Source organism: Astatotilapia calliptera, chromosome 7 (genome assembly GCF_900246225.1).
Source record: "Astatotilapia calliptera chromosome 7, fAstCal1.2, whole genome shotgun sequence".
Taxonomy (NCBI): domain Eukaryota; kingdom Metazoa; phylum Chordata; class Actinopteri; order Cichliformes; family Cichlidae; genus Astatotilapia; species Astatotilapia calliptera.
Window position 1 is genome coordinate 22,987,777 of NC_039308.1, and position 16,587 is coordinate 23,004,363.

Below are 16,587 nucleotides of genomic sequence, written 5' to 3' on the forward strand. Positions count from 1 at the left end.
CCACCCACTGAGCTAAAACAGCCCCCACTGAATTCTTTTTTAATATCAGAAATGTTTATTTGTAAATTTAGAGTTGTTTGTTTTTATTATTCTCACTTTAACTAATGAAAATAAACAACTGAGATGGGGTATCCATTTTGGATTTTAATTAACATTTTGAAATGACCAAATGAAATGCAGATGTTCAGAGTAAAGTTAATCCTCAGAAATACAGCTTGCCTAATAATTGTGCACACAGCCATTTACTCCCAGTTTGAAGTAGGTTATTTTAAACTTTTTCCTGAAAGTAACTTAAAGCAGATTTCTCTCTGTTACGGCCGGGACCGTTTCAGACGAGTGACAGGACTCAAACGCAAGACGCCGAACAGCTCGTAAATATATTTTAAGAATAATGTTTAATGTGCACACAAAATATTCATAAACAAAAGGTGAGCGTAGACGTTAACTAAATAATGATCTGGTCCGGGTCCGGGGATTGGACTGGAAAGCAAGTCACAAAAGGTCCAGGAAAAGGTCGGGGTCACTGTAACAGAATGCAAATGTTCAAAACATAGATAAGGAGGCATATGAATATGTTGTTTGGCTCAAAATCCTCCTTCGTACTGTGTACTTGCCAACGGAGGTCGGAGATGACATGGAGGGGGAGTAATCCGGGTGTGTAAATCCAAAAACTCCTGGCGTGGAGGCAGAGAGGCAGGTAGGTAGTTTTGGTGGTAGCCTGAGGGACTGCCAGAAAGTCCAGCATCCAAGTAGAAGCTCTTCGCCAGGGGTTTAACAGTTAGGTGTAGCTGAAAAAGGGAGGCGCACAAAAAACAAACATACAGTGAAGCAAAGGTGATTCACAAAAAAACACGTAAGGAAATTATGGTGGTGGCCTGCACTGACTGATGTTTAGCAGAGAATCTGGCGAAGAGAGATTGAGAACGCTGGCCTTATGAGTCCCCCGGCTAATTACCCACAGATGTCAGCGATCAGCAAAAACACTGAGGCCCCTCCCAGGGGTGGAGACGCCGGCTCGGAGGGAGACACACTGGCACACACCCGGACCATGACAGTACCCCCCCCTCAAGGGACGCCACCCGGCGGCCGACCAGCACCTGCCCCACGACGTGACCTAAGAAAATCAGAAACCATCACAGAGTCAAGCATCAAAGAACGAGGAACCCAAGAACGCTCCTCCGGCCCATAACCCTCCCAGTCCACCAAAAACTTCAGCCCCCTACCCCGCCGCCGCACATCCAGAATGCGCCGGACAGAAAACGCAGGATGCCCGTCAATGAGCCGGGCGGGAGGCGGGGGCACCGGAGGCGGGCACAGATGACTAGACACCACCGGCTTCACCTGAGAAACGTGAAAGACCGGGTGAACCCGCAAGGCAGCAGGCAAACGGAGCTTGACAGCCGAAGGGCTGAGGACCCTGTCCACAGAATAGGGGCCGATGTAACGAGGAGACAACTTGCGGGAGGATGCCCTGAGAGGGATGTCTTTCGCAGCGAGCCACACCTTCTGTCCAGGTGAGTAAACAGGCGCAGGAGACCGGCGACGGTCGGCACAGCTACGTTGGCGAGCCACAGCTCGCAACAGCGCCTCCCGCGTACGAGACCAGACCCGACGGCAGCGCTGTAGATGATGCTGGACCGAGGGGACAGCAAGATCAGCCTCCTCCACCGGAAACAGGGGCGGCTGATAACCCAAAGAGGCCTCAAACGGTGACAACCCAGTAGCAGACGAAACCAAGGAGTTGTGGGCATATTCCACCCACGGCAGATACGAGGCCCAAGTCGCAGGGTTATGACAGGTCACACAGCGGAGCGCGGCCTCCAGCTCCTGATTTAAACGTTCCGTCTGGCCGTTCGTCTGAGGATGGTAACCAGAGCTCAGACAAGGCCTGGCCCCCAAAGCAGCGCAAAAAGAACCCCAAACCTGGGACGAGAACTGCGGACCCCTGTCCGAAACTATTTCCACAGGAATGCCATGAAGCCGAAAAACATGGTCCAACAACAACGTAGACGTCTCAGCCGCAGTGGGCAACTTCTCCAAAGCGACGAAATGAGCAGCCTTAGAAAACCGATCCACGACCGAGAGAATAGTGGTCTTCCCAGCCGAAACCGGGAGTCCCGTAACAAAATCCAGGGCGATGTGGGACCAAGGGCGACGAGGCGTAGACAACGGCTGCAACAGCCCAGCAGGACGGTGAGTACGCGACTTACACCTGGCACACACAGGGCACGCAGCCACATACTCCCGAACATCTTTATCCAGAGTGGCCCACCAAAAATGTCTCTTAACCATAGAAGTCGTCCTGCCCCTGCCCGGGTGACACGCAAACCTCGAAGCGTGCACCCATTCCAGTACCTTGGAGCGAGCAGCCGCGGGAACAAAACGCCGGTTAGGCGGTCCCGTGCCCGGATCCGGTTCCGTCCGGAGGCCCCGGTCGATGGCGTCCTCCACCTCCCAGGTAATAGCTCCCACCGTACAGCCGGCCGGAAGAATGGTGGAAAACTCCGCCGGACCCGTGTCAGAGTCAAACTGCCGAGAGAGGGCATCCGGTTTGGTGTTTCTGGAACCCGGGCGATAGGAAATGGAAAAGTTAAAACGTGCGAAAAACAGCGACCAACGAGCTTGACGTGCATTCAACCTCTTCGCACCGCGTAGGTACGTCAAGTTCTTATGATCCGTCCACACCAGGAACGGTAGCGCCGCGCCTTCCAGATGATGACGCCACTCCTCCAACGCCAACTTAACGGCAAGCAGCTCCCGGTCCCCCACATCATAGTTCCGTTCCGCTGGTGAAAGCCGCCGAGAGAAAAAGGCGCACGGCCGCAGCTTAGAGGAGGGGCCGGCACGTTGTGAAAGCACAGCCCCCACCCCCACATCAGAAGCATCCACCTCCACAATAAAAGCCTTAGACGGATCGGGTTGAGTGAGGATGGGCGCAGTAGAAAACAGATGTTTCAGCTCCGTGAATGCGCTGTCAGCTTCGGCGGACCAGCCGAACGGAAGCTTCGTAGAGGTAAGGCGTGTAAGCGGAGCCGCCACTAGACTGTAGTTCCTTATAAACCGACGATAGAAATTCGCAAATCCCAAAAACCCCTGGAGTTGCTTGCGAGTAGAAGGCACAGGCCAGTCAGTGACCGCCTTCACCTTAGCCGGATCCGTCTTCACCTGCCCCCCTGCCAAGATGTATCCCAGGAAAGAGACCGATGTCAAATGAAACTCACATTTCTCAGCCTTGGCATACAGTCTGTTTTCCAAGAGGCGTTGAAGGACAGCACGGACATGTGAATGATGCTCAGCCAAAGACTTAGAAAAAATAAGAATGTCATCTAAATAGACGAACACAAAACGGTCGAGGAAATCCCGCAGGACGTCATTTATTAGGGCCTGAAACACCGCTGGAGCGTTCGTTAAACCGAAAGGCATAACGAGATACTCGAAATGACCCAGGGGGGTGTTAAACGCGGTCTTCCACTCGTCTCCCTGACGGACTCGCACCAAATGATAAGCATTGCGAAGATCTAACTTAGTGAACACCGTGGCACCCTGTAGCGATTCAACAGCGGAGCTAATGAGTGGCAAGGGATACTTATTTTTAACAGTGACGTCATTCAAGCCCCTGAAATCAATACACGGCCGAAGAGACCCATCCTTCTTGTCTACAAAAAAAAACCCCGCCGCCACGGGGGACGAAGACGGACGGATTAACCCAGCCGCTAATGAATCCCTAATATACTCCTCCATCGCAGCACGTTCAGGCCTAGAGATACTATATAACCGGCTCTTGGGCAGGGACGCTCCGGGGAGCAAATCAATCGCACAGTCATAAGGGCGATGGGGCGGTAGGGACTGCGCTTTGATCTTACTGAATACCTCCCGCAAATCATGATACTCAGGCGGCACCCCTGAGAGATCGGGGACATATTCGTCAGTCCCCGTAGCCTCCCCCGGGCCGGGAAAACGGGCGGAAGTCAGACAATTGGAGTGGCAAAAAGGGCTCCAGCTGACAACCCTTTGCCCCTCCCAATCCAAGTGCGGATTGTGTAAGCACAGCCAGGGATAACCCAAAGTGAGCGGAGTATCAGGTGAATCGAGGACAAAAAAGGTGAGTTTTTCCCTATGATTCCCCGAAGTGCACAGTGACACTGGACCAGTGCGAAAAGAAATTCTAGTGAAAACCTGGTTATTAATCGCTCTAACTGGAATGGGCGGCTCAAGGCGCACGAGCGGAACGCCTAATCGTTCAGCGAGATCGAGACTGATTAAATTCTGTTCAGAACCAGAATCTAATAAGGCTGTGCACGAATGAGTACTCTGTAGCATCTCCAAGGTGACAGGGAGTTGTAAACGGGGTTTCTGACCAGAATTCGAACCGCCCACCCGTATCCCCGATTCTACCGGCGGGCGACACCTTTTCCCTCCTTCGGGCATGCAGCAATCAAGTGTTCCAGCGAGCCACAGTAAAAACAGGCATGAGCCCGACGCCGCCGCTCCCTCTCCTCCGGTGTCAACCGTGACCGGCCAATCTGCATAGGCTCCGGCTCGGGATCAGTGACGTAAGCCGAGGCGACAAACTCATGCGAGTCCACAGTCGGAGGCGGCGACGGTGACGTACCCGGAAACGAGCGCGGTAAACGGCGCTGGGATTTGTAGTTCCTGTCCCTCTCCCTGTCACGCAACCTGTTGTCAATGCGAAGGGAGAGGGACGCCAGTTCCTCAAAAGATTTTGGCTCATCACGGGAGGCAAGCTGGTCTTTCATACCCTCGTTCAATGCCCGGAAAAACACCCCACGCAGAGCGTCGTCAGGCCAACCGGTTTCGGCGGCAGCAGTACGAAAATCAATCAAAAAATCAGCAACCCTCTGACGGCCCTGGCGAAGATCCAGCAGCCTCTGCGCAGAACTACCCTCAGAAATGGGGTGCGCAAACGTTTTCTGGAATTCCCCCAAAAACACCTCATAAGAACAGGTTAACAAAGGATTCTTCGATAGATACGCCTCCGCCCATTTAAGTGCACGATTACGCAGTTTACCCACCAAATAAGATATCTTATTAGAATCCGCAACAAATGTGCGCGGAGAACGACCGAAAACAAGGTCAACCTGAAGCAAAAACCCGCTACAACTCCCTGGATCCCCTGAGAATGGTTCGGGCTCCGGGGACGTAGCATCACGGAAAGCTGATGTAGGTGGAGATGCAACGGCAACAGGTTGAGGCAGAGGAGCTGGTGTACCGGAGTCTTGGCCCGCGGGGCCCGAGGCGGAACCAGCAGCAGTAGAAATATCAGTTTGTAGAGCCTGGAGGGTCTCCAGTATTTTACTTTGACCATCTCTAAGAGTCTGCTGCTGGGCTAACAGGAACTGAATAGATTGTTCATGACTTCCTAATATCGCCCCCTGCCTCTGAATGGCTGACCGTTCCGCGTCTGCTGAGTCCATAACTGCTGGCCAGATTCTACTGTTACGGCCGGGACCGTTTCAGACGAGTGACAGGACTCAAACGCAAGACGCCGAACAGCTCGTAAATATATTTTAAGAATAATGTTTAATGTGCACACAAAATATTCATAAACAAAAGGTGAGCGTAGACGTTAACTAAATAATGATCTGGTCCGGGTCCGGGGATTGGACTGGAAAGCAAGTCACAAAAGGTCCAGGAAAAGGTCGGGGTCACTGTAACAGAATGCAAATGTTCAAAACATAGATAAGGAGGCATATGAATATGTTGTTTGGCTCAAAATCCTCCTTCGTACTGTGTACTTGCCAACGGAGGTCGGAGATGACATGGAGGGGGAGTAATCCGGGTGTGTAAATCCAAAAACTCCTGGCGTGGAGGCAGAGAGGCAGGTAGGTAGTTTTGGTGGTAGCCTGAGGGACTGCCAGAAAGTCCAGCATCCAAGTAGAAGCTCTTCGCCAGGGGTTTAACAGTTAGGTGTAGCTGAAAAAGGGAGGCGCACAAAAAACAAACATACAGTGAAGCAAAGGTGATTCACAAAAAAACACGTAAGGAAATTATGATGGTGGCCTGCACTGACTGATGTTTAGCAGAGAATCTGGCGAAGAGAGATTGAGAACGCTGGCCTTATGAGTCCCCCGGCTAATTACCCACAGATGTCAACGATCAGCAAAAACACTGAGGCCCCTCCCAGGGGTGGAGACGCCGGCTCGGAGGGAGACACACTGGCACACACCCGGACCATGACACTCTCTAGAGCTGATTAACTCAGGTTCCTAAAGTGGGATGTTGCTGGTAGTTTAACACAATAAATGTTATGCTCATGATTATGGAAATATTTAAAATAAGGCTGGGTGTGCAACTATGTTCTGAGGGCTGCTCTGGTTGCAACAGGTGGGTTTATACATGTGGATCCATCCACCTGTGCAAAGGGCAGATGTACAGTAGTATTCAAAAGTAAAGAAAGCCTGTCTGGAAATATATTTAAAAAATCGCTACAGTATGTGAAGGCTACTTGTCTATTTTTTCTTATTCTGCACTTCATGGCAAACCCTCACACGCGGCCTCTGAATATGTAAAACTGGTCATTTAAAGTGCACCCTGTTGTTCCTAAGAGTGTGTCGTCATCGAGACGATCGTTGCGGAAGTGGCATGCGCTGTTTGCAGAGGATGAAACCTGCTTGGCGAGCACGCAGGGGGAAAAGAACCGTCAGATGAGCAGGCTCTGTCACAGAAACACACAGGTGGATATGGATCATCTGGAAGCACGAAATCCGCTTTGAATCACTCTGAGTTCATGTGAGACTCCTCTGTGCTCCCTTTAAAAGCGGGCTGACCAGGGAAGATCTTTTTTGGAGCAATGGGTGCACTACAGTCCTCACCTGGACGGCCAGAATATAGTGATCTGGCGGAAAAGACGGGCTGTGAGTAGTCATCACCGGGCTGTTGTTTGCATTACTTGAAAATGCTTCATTTTCAATCAGACGTGTAGAATCAGCCTGCGTAAAAAATGCAAAACAAAAACAGGAACTCACTGCGGCGGAAATAACATTTTAATTCATTCTTACTTTAAGGCAGTCTTAAAGCGGAAATACGTCCATGTCAACGTAATGCTCAACATTTGGTGTTTCCATTCAGTTACCTGTTAGTCATCACTGTGTATAAGATAAACCAGTAGTTGTGGTGCATTACAGATGAATAATTTAAAGTGCAAGTGAATGGAAGTGGAACTTTACCCGGTTTGCAAAGAGAGGTGTTGTTAATAATAGATCGGACTCTATTGAAAGCTTTGACAGCAGCCATTTACAGTAAACACCCAAAAGCTGAAACTCCAGTTTTCTACTTTCCTAAATGACCTTATGGTTTCACCTGTATGTTCTAAACAGGTGAGTGTGAGAGATGAGAGGCAAACCAAACTGTTTTACATGAAACGTGAATATCCAAATTAGCTGCTTTGAAAGCTGAAAGTGGACAGCTGAACTGGCATTTTAGTGGAACTTAATCTTGGTGTGCAATCTTTACAGGTAGTTTGTCCTAAAGTTTCCGTCTTATTTCTCAGTTTCATTTGAACAGATTGGAGTTCTGCATAAAAGATTTAAGCAGCTGAGTCACAATGAAGAGACTCTACGGTAAGCTGATATTTCATTTGTTCTTGAAACAAATATTCTTTGGAGCGGGAAACCTGCTCTACAGGATTCTACGGTTGTGTCTCTTATGAATGAGCTACTCCTGAAAGTCTATTTTAAACCCTCAGGAGAGATCATTTCAATGAAATCGACGACCTAGCGTTCAATCCCATCCGCGCACAGATCATAGAGGCGTTTTTTGACAGAAGGTACAGTAATTAACCATTGCTTTTAATCATTTTACTTGTATTTTTCAAAATCATAAACAATTCTTACATTTAGGATGAAAAATGATGGAAGAAATTGTAGATTTAATGTATCAGTTGTTGTCAGTGCATTTGAGAGCATCTGATTTGCTGTTTTCTTCAGAAACTTCCATCAGAATGGCGAGGGAAAAGTTCAGGAGATTGGCTTTGAAGAGTTCGTGGTGGTCATGTCCCATTTTAGGCCGCCATCGGCGCACATGACAGAAGAGCAGCGTGGAAAGACCAGGAGAGAGAAACTGAGATGTACGTCTCAGTATAGATCGCATGAACTCGACTGCTTGACTTTTACCTGAAGATGACACAAAGTCAAACCTGCGTTTGTTTGTTTTTCTGCAGTTTTATTCAACATGCACGATACAGACAACGATGGGATAATAACTCTAGAGGAATACAGACATGTAAGCTCGGGGGAAGAAATGATCGTGCACAGTCACCTTAAGTTTATGATCATTCTCAACTGAGTTTTTAAGCTGTTTAAAAATACTGACTGTAAAAGTAAATTATCTTTGTGTTTTACATGTAACTCTAGTGCTGGGGTTATTAGCTCAATTTCCTCCAACGCAACTGATTGGCTGCCAGTAACAGACAGGATGATGCGATTACAGCATTACAGAAGTGATATCTTACTTCAGCTGTTGTTCACGTCTGTTCAGGTGGTGGAGGAGCTGTTATCTCGGAGTGGGACACTGGAGAAGGAAACAGCCAAATGCATTGCTGATGCAGCCATGTTGGAGGTGGCCAGTATTTCAGTGGGTCACATGGTATGTAAGCTAAAGCATCTCAAGATAACATTAAGGTGTCTGGATAAAGTCAACAACTTCACTTTCTGGCACACAGGAGCCTGATGAATTCTATGAGGGCATCACATTTGAGCACTTCCTCAAGGTTTGTACACATACAGTGGGGCAAAAAAGTATTTAGTCAGCCACTGATTGTGCAAGTTCCCCCACTTAAAATGATGACAGAGGTCAGTAATTTGCACCAGAGGTACACTTCAACTGTGAGAGACAGAATGTGAAAAAAAAATCCATGAATTCACATAATAGGATTTGTAAAGAATTAATTCGTAAATCAGGGTGGAAAATAAGTATTTGGTCACCTCAAACAAGGAAAATCTCTGGCTCTCACAGACCTGTAACGTCTTCTGTAAGAAGCTTTTCTGTCCCCCACTCGTTACCTGTATGAATGGCACCTGTTTGAACTCATCATCTGTATAAAAGACACCTGTCCACAGCCTCAAACAGTCAGACTCCAAACTCCGCCATGGCCAAGACCAAAGAGCTTTCGAAGGACACCAGGAAAAGTATTGTAGACCTGCACCAGACTGGGAAGAGTGAATCTACAATAGGCAAGCAGCTTGGTGTGAAAAAATCAACTGTGGGAGCAATCATCAGAAAATGGAAGACATACAAGACCACTGATAATCTCCCTCGATCTGGGGCTCCACGCAAGATTTCATCCCGTGGGGTCAAAATGATCATGAGAACGGTGAGCAAAGATCCCAGAACCACACGGGGGGACCTGGTGAATGACCTGCAGAGAGCTGGGACCAAAGTAACAAAGGTCACCATCAGTAACACACTACAACGGCAGGGAATCAAATCCCGCAGTGCCAGACGTGTTCCGCTGCTGAAGCCAGTGCATGTCCAGGCCCGTCTGAAGTTTGCCAGAGAGCACATGGATGATACAGCAGAGGATTGGGAGAATGTCATGTGGTCAGATGAAACCAAAGTAGAACTTTTTGGTATAAACTCAACTCGTCGTGTTTGGAGGAAGAAGAATACTGAGTTGCATCCCAAGAACACCATACCTACTGTGAAGCATGGGGGTGGAAACATCATGCTATGGGGCTGTTTTTCTGCCAAGGGGACAGGACGACTGATCCGTGTTAAGGACAGAATGAATGGGGCCATGTATCGTGAGATTTTGAGCCAAAACCTCCTTCCATCAGTGAGAACTTTGAAGATGAAACGAGGCTGGGTCTTCCAACATGACAATGATCCAAAACACACCGCCCGGGCAACAAAGGAGTGGCTCCGTAAGAAGCATTTGAAAGTCCTGGAGTGGCCTAGCCAGTCTCCAGACCTCAACCCCATAGAAAATCTGTGGCGGGAGTTGAAAGTCCGTGTTGCTCGGCGACAGCCCCAAAACATCACTGCTCTCGAGAAGATCTGCATGGAGGAATGGGCCAAAATACCAGCTACTGTGTGTGCAAACCTGGTAAAGACCTATAGTAAACGTTTGACCTCTGTTATTGCCAACAAAGGTTATGTTACAAAGTATTCAGTTGTATTTTTGTTATTGACCAAATACTTATTTTCCACCCTGATTTACGAATAAATTCTTTACAAATCCTACCATGAGGATTCATGGATTATTTTTTTCACATTCTGTCTCTCACAGTTGAAGTGTACCTCTGGTGCAAATTACTGACCTCTGTCATCATTTTAGGTGGGGGAACTTGCACAATCGGTGGCTGACTAAATACTTTTTTGCCCCACTGTAATGCACATTATTAAACAATATGCACTCGTTGGTCACTTTGTTAGGTACACTTTGCTAGTTTTCTGTTTGGTTTGCCTTAAGGATGGCCTTAACTCTTTGTACAGGCCATCTGAGTACAGTGAACTTATTGTCACGTTCAGGAAACCAGTCTGAAAAGAACTGAAAGATGGGTACACCGTGGTAGATATGGTCAGCAACAATACTCAGGGGCTCTGTGGTGCTTAAATGTTACTCAGCTGCGATGAAGGGAACCAAAATGTGCCAAGAAAATACCCACAACAACATTATTCCACCATCAGAGGCTTGAGCTGTCGGTACGAGGCACTTCATGTTATTGATACCAAATTTTGACCTCACCATCTAAATGTCATGGACAAAATCTAGGCTTATCAGACCGGGCGACGCTTTTCCAGTCCTTTGTCTGGTTTTTGGTGAACCCATGCAATCTGTAGACCATATCTACATGCCTAAAAGCACCGAGGTGCTGCCATAGTTATTACGAGCATTTGATCAGGTGTGCCTTAAAAAAGTGGCTGATGAGTATATGTGTACGCTTTAACTTTCTTTTAACTGATCAGTTTGCATTTAAATTGGAAACTGGTACTAAATAACTGAGGTTTGAATGTAAATCTGTGTTTTGCAGTTGCTGGAAAGATTTGAAATTGAATCGAGAATGATCATTCGCTTTTTGAATATGGACACGACAACTTTGTGTAAGTGAGGTCGGTATGCTGAACCATGAGGTGCAAAATGACGTTTTCACTGTATTGTCTGTTTAAGTTTATTGCTCGCACTGAATATAAGCCTTATTCATGTTTGAATAACTATGCAAATCCTAAGACTATATATATACACATGCTGGATGTATTTGAAGTAATCTGACTGTTAGCAATACTTGAGATAATTACTACGCACTTCTAGCAGTTGGACAAAGCAATATTAATCAAATATCCAGTGCTAGCTAACCAACAATATGACTCTATGCATGCAAGTATGGATGCTTGATAAACATCTAAAAATGTTATTGCCATAAATCAATAAGTCTCAGTAGTCAGGGATATAAAGATCTGTCTTTAAATGTATCTGGATATGTCTCTATTAAGACAACAGCCTTTTATTAATGTCACAAACATGAACCTTCTTGGTGCATGCTCTTCATGTTGTACTTGCACAATAAATGACCCGATGAAACTGTCCTGACTTCAGCTCATGATGTGGATACTTGATAACAGGAAATGGGAGTGCTGTTCTGCATGAATAAATGCTTCACGGCAGAATCGGTTTAACATTTAAGAAGAAATTCATGATGTGAATTTCATTTAAGTCAAACCCCTTTTCATGTCAATTCTGCTTCGTCATGCAGAGGTAATTACTCCCTTTTATGGTAACTGGCTGTAGAGGGAAACAGTCTGGTTACATTAAATGTTGGAACTAAAGTGATCACAGGATTTCTCAGAAAAGTCAACGTACCCTGAGAATGGATGACTCATAGAAATGGTTTTCATTAATTGCTTTGTCTGTGGTATAGAATTTCCTTCCGATACTTATACTTGGCAACTTCTCTTTAATGATGAAAAGACGTCACAACACAAGGTTAGTCAGAGATCAAAGAGAAACCTTGTTTGGTGTCTGTAAGCTAACGGGCTTCGTGTGAGACTGTGACGTTCTGATGTACAAAAGCATCATTTTACAGCTTTACTCATTAACGAGGAACTTAAAATCGGGGAATAAAATCTTACGTTTGCAATCCTAGAAAGCAAGACTTTAAAAAAAATAGCTGGCAACTTAGGAAAGTGGAACGCATAAAATAGGAAGTCAGATTTTTCCTGGTGGCTGAGTGTTTACAGTATAAACCACATACAATAACCAAGGTATCCCTATTTTAAGTGTGGCTGAAAAATGACCTCTTTTGATTTTTCTCATCCTGTTTTCTCCCCATGTGTCTGTAGCTCTACTGTCACAACACCAAAAGGGCTTAAAATGTGAAAAATAACTGAAATACCTTTAAAAAACAACAACCCTAGTTTGTTAACATGAATGGATGTTAGTCTTAGAAATGTTTTTTGCAGTGGTGCATCATGACTTTAAATGACTTGAACCCCTGGTCCATACTGCCCCCCACAGGTCAAACCATGTCAAAGCATATAAAATGATCATGGCCGTGCACCTGCTTCTCTTGTGGTAACTTGTGTCTTCATCTATAGAAGATGCTTCAGATAATAAAACTTTATCATTACTCGTGTAGATTCACCGATCTGCCACAGAAGCATATGTCACTGTGCAACTTTGGCCTTTAACTTCACAAAGCTGCACTTGTGATGATACTTGTCGCTTCTGTTTGGTGACGTCTAATTTAAGAAGGCGTCAGTGTTTTAGTGGTCCCACATTGTCGTCACCATGTCTGCTGAGCATGACCTGTGTGTCAGTGAAATAACAGACACTACTGATTTCCACCCAGTAGGCAGTAGTCGTGGGTTAATCGGGGGATTCAAGAGATATTTTCGGAACAACTTGACTACAATGTAGACTGGAGAATGACTGTTGCCCTGAGGTACCCTCTGTGTTTGTGCCTTAAATAAGCCAGAGTTATAAGAGGGAACTTGATTCATGACCCAGAGTGAATCCCCCTTCTACTTCCAGTTTCCCGACAGCTTGTGACCTGAGGAAAGTTTAGCTAAGAATTACTTCACTCCAGCATATATCCTTATTGTCACTGTGTACAGAGGTGACATCTCTGGAGAACCTGTTCATTATCTGTGTGGTGGGGTTTTTTTTTTTTGGTTTTTTTTTTGGGGGGGGGGTTTACAAAGGGTGTATACTTACACATTTCCTTTTTGTAGCTGCAGTTTCTTATTTTTAAGGCACACAAGGATACACAGCACACACTATTAATGTAGTGCACAACTATTATCTGAACCACACACACCCACACCTTGTGACTAGCCAGACAGCCCGCCAGTTTCATGAAATCTTTCCTATCTGATGCAGCCTTCTTTTGAACACATGCGTCATTCAGAGTTGATATCACGCAGTCAGCGTCTCAGCAGCTTCCTGATTTTCTTTTAACCCCTCTGGATGGACTGATTCTGTGCAGATCACAAGCTGCAATGTTTTTTGTTTCCATCTTAACTTGTCAGAAGCAAAGGAAGAAGAATTATTATTGTAGAAACATCACTTTATCTTAGATTGTTGCCATGAAGTAGGCACCAGTATTGTATTAAACTCCATGCTTTTTTTTCAGATGGTCTCTGACAAAAATGATTAAATGGATGCTGACCACATAGTACAGATGCAAAGTATTCTTTTAATTGTTGTGTGTAGCGCAAATAAGTTTACATCATCAACACAGGATTTTCCCAATGGCATTTTGCAAATTAAATACATATTGCATGGACATAACATTTCCTTAACAGCATGACAATTAACACAAAAGAAAATAAATATTAAATACCATAAATAAGCTTGCATTGACACTCCAGCCACTTTTACACTTACATTTGTTTTTCTCAGGAAACTGACTGTGTAAGGCCACCTTCTGGTCATCTTCAGAATGCATTGATTGGTGTCCTCTTCGTGCACACTTTGCTTTTTAGATTCCTCAGTTCTTTGGAAACGTTTGACATGAAATCCTTGTAGGTCTTCAGGACCACGCAGCCGTACACCTTCTGCTGGAAGACGTTCTGAGCTGGTGGTAGTGTTGTCGGCCCCCCTGCCGGCTCAGGTATGGGCAGGTTTGGGAAGAGGCTCTGATAAAATGTGTTCATGAAACTGGCCAGACTCTCAGTGCGACCCCAGACTCTGGTGAGCTCTTTCAGGAGAGGGCTGCCAGGCGATTGTAAGTCTGTCTGCTGCTTGTATACACGTTTAAAATGTGGGAGGAAAGCTTGGAGATGCGTGTAGATGCTTGCTATCCTTGCTGGGGGATCCAGCCCAGAGATGTTGGGATCAGGGATGTCGTTCACCGACACCTTGCAGAAGAGCTCTGACATTTCCCCTTGAGCGGCTTTCTGCAAACAAGGGGGAAAAGGAAAGGAATCAGCCTACATAGCTTATAAGTGCACAAGCATATCTGCCAGTATACTGGTAAAGTAGAGCAGTTTTGTGCCTGTAGTCTACTCACATATGTCTTGATTAGGTCACCAGATTCCTTGTGTACAATTCTGGTGATCTTCAAAGTCTGCTGCAGGAGATTCCCACACTGCTGATTCGTGCTTAATGCCACAGTTTTTGTTGAATCAACAGTCATAAGCAGCAAGAGAGACAGTAATGCTGAGGAGAAATGAGCTAGTCAGTTATGGTTATCCTTCATCACATTGGTGGGTTTAAGGGGATCTTTGCATAAAAACCAAAAAAGAGATTTATTTTTTTATTTTTTTTGTACACCAAATATGTGGCAAGTAAAAGCTTACGGTGCCATTTCCAATACTTTATGTAGCATTATGTTAAGAAACTAATAAGCATTGTAATTTCCTTTACTGACGCAGAAAACGGCAAACTGCTCTTAGTTTCACAACAGCTGTAAATCGCTAAAAATAACCACATCCCTATTGGCAAAAAAAGATGCAAAAGTGTTCAGTGCTTTATATTTAAAGCACAAAAAGGAGACAAAAAACTATAAAACTTACTTGCTGCTGTTTCCATGAACTGCTGAAAATGCATATTCTTTACATGACCATTCATTCTCCTCTCGGTATCACAAGCAAATTGTGCGGACTTGTCATAATCACACTGCTTTAAAACTTTTTAAAGACAGAAACCGCACATTTGTCAGAGGAGGAAATGACGTGCACTTGTGAGGCAACCAAATTTCCCAGAATTTCCTCCTTTCGTTCACATGTGCATTTTTTTTTTTTTTTACGCCTATAACAAGCAAAGTGGGCAATGTATCTAAATGCCTGCTCCCTTAATAGGCATGTTGGGGCATTGTCTGCTCGTTAGGACATGTATGGACATAGGGTTGTGGCATTTAAAATAGGACTTCCTTTTTTGTGCATGGAAAATAAACACTTATATTTATACATTTCAAGAAAACTGAAAGAGTAACCTGCAGAATTTAAAAAACAGTGTCATACATGAATGAAAATCATATCAGGACTGAGGTCAACCTACACTTTTCACACATGCTCACCAAATTGCTTCCTACCACTCTTTAAATGGCAAGGGTGAGAAACTTGTCGGTGTGTGGAGGTAAAAGTGAGCTCATCACTGTCTGTGCAAAGCTGGGTGTTGATAATTTTTTTGTTTGTTTGTTTGTTTTATAGATCTGAAAAGAAACTTAACGTTTCTTATTTTCTATGTATAGGCATTCACGCAGGAGGAGTCTGATATTACTCAGGATCTTTCAGTTTGTGTTTAGCTTTCAGTGGCTTCGCTGGCGCAGGCATGACCCCAATGATTCAAAAACAAAACCACATGACTAAAGTGTCCTGCTGCTACCTGGCAAAGTTCACTCTGACATAACCAACAAATTCTAAGGTAAGTGCTGAGGAAATGTTATTTTTGTTTGGACCACAAATGTGAGGGGGGATTTTGAAAGCTGTTTCATATTGTGGGTTTTTTTCTACCTTCTGTTAAATTTGGTAAATAGTTCTCCTGAATTTCATCTCTTACTCCTAAATCCCCTCCTAAGACCACGTGTCTTTTTGCAACAATGTTTTCAAGCGGGTGTTTGCACAGGAAGCCGGCAGGGTCACAGGAAACAGGTCACATTTCTCAATCACAAATTTTCTGAGTGCGTAAAAGGACTGGGCCTGCTTAGGTAAAGCATGCAATCTGTTGCATGGGCTGACTTTAACACTGGATGATCTCACTGTGACATGCTAGTGTGGCGTGTCTTCCAGAGATTTATGAGTAAACATTAGACATCTCGCAGGATGGGAAAATATGAAAATAACATAAACTGGGCTTTTTTTGTTTTTGTTGTTGTTGCTAATCGTACAGTCATCCCCCAACACTTCTGCTTGGAGACACCCAATGACGTCTTTTTGGCTCACTATCTGCATCACTAGGTTTCATTTTAGGTCAGACTGCAGGTCAGACTGCAGGTCAGACTGCAGGTCAGACTGCAGGTCAGACTGCAGGTCAGACTGCAGGTCAGAGGTCAGACTGCAGGTCAGACTGCAGGTCTGCAGGACAGAAAAGTGGCAATCTCCTCTGAGGTAAAAGCAACAGGTAAACTTTTCACTGAAAGTGAAAAAACCTCATTATGAGCTGGCACCATCCCTTTGTTTTCTGTTGAT

General features: G+C 45.4%; 2 protein-coding genes across 3 annotated transcripts; one reads left to right on the forward strand and one right to left on the reverse strand.

The window, feature by feature from the left end:
* The first annotated feature begins 6,585 nt into the window (after nucleotides 1-6,585).
* tescb (tescalcin b) lies at nucleotides 6,586-11,548 on the forward strand. Of its 2 annotated transcripts, XM_026173875.1 has the most exons (9): nucleotides 6,586-6,695; nucleotides 6,780-6,875; nucleotides 7,511-7,580; nucleotides 7,706-7,786; nucleotides 7,947-8,086; nucleotides 8,180-8,241; nucleotides 8,497-8,604; nucleotides 8,681-8,728; nucleotides 10,992-11,548. In XM_026173875.1, exons 2-9 carry the CDS (start codon nucleotides 6,812-6,814, stop codon nucleotides 11,067-11,069), a joined length of 651 nt encoding a protein of 216 aa, XP_026029660.1. In that variant the 5' UTR covers nucleotides 6,586-6,695; nucleotides 6,780-6,811; the 3' UTR covers nucleotides 11,070-11,548. The 2 variants fall into 2 exon arrangements, with proteins under 2 accessions (XP_026029660.1, XP_026029659.1); XM_026173874.1 differs by having other exon boundaries at nucleotides 6,586-6,875.
* Nucleotides 11,549-13,643: 2,095 nt separating this feature from the next.
* Nucleotides 13,644-15,193, reverse strand: m17 (IL-6 subfamily cytokine M17). The gene is made up of 3 exons (XM_026173873.1): nucleotides 14,974-15,193; nucleotides 14,469-14,617; nucleotides 13,644-14,355 (listed from the first exon to the last, which is right to left on the reverse strand). Exons 1-3 carry the CDS (start codon nucleotides 15,026-15,028, stop codon nucleotides 13,894-13,896), a joined length of 666 nt encoding a protein of 221 aa, XP_026029658.1. The 5' UTR covers nucleotides 15,029-15,193; the 3' UTR covers nucleotides 13,644-13,893.
* Nucleotides 15,194-16,587: the final 1,394 nt, after the last annotated feature.

Bases quoted from the DNA above. Each gene is read 5' to 3' on its own strand.
- tescb (XM_026173874.1), top strand. From the start codon at position 6,812: ATGGGTGCACTACAGTCCTCACCTGGACGGCCAGAATATAGTGATCTG. The intron at 7,787-7,946 runs GTACAGTAATTA...TGTTTTCTTCAG, and splicing joins GAGGCGTTTTTTGACAGAAG to AAACTTCCATCAGAATGGCG. The intron at 8,242-8,496 runs GTAAGCTCGGGG...ACGTCTGTTCAG, and splicing joins CTCTAGAGGAATACAGACAT to GTGGTGGAGGAGCTGTTATC.
- m17 (XM_026173873.1), bottom strand. From the start codon at position 15,028: ATGAATGGTCATGTAAAGAATATGCATTTTCAGCAGTTCATGGAAACA. The intron at 14,618-14,973 runs GTAAGTTTTATA...ATTTCTCCTCAG, and splicing joins GTTCATGGAAACAGCAGCAA to CATTACTGTCTCTCTTGCTG. The intron at 14,356-14,468 runs GTGAGTAGACTA...CCTTGTTTGCAG, and splicing joins GTGACCTAATCAAGACATAT to AAAGCCGCTCAAGGGGAAAT.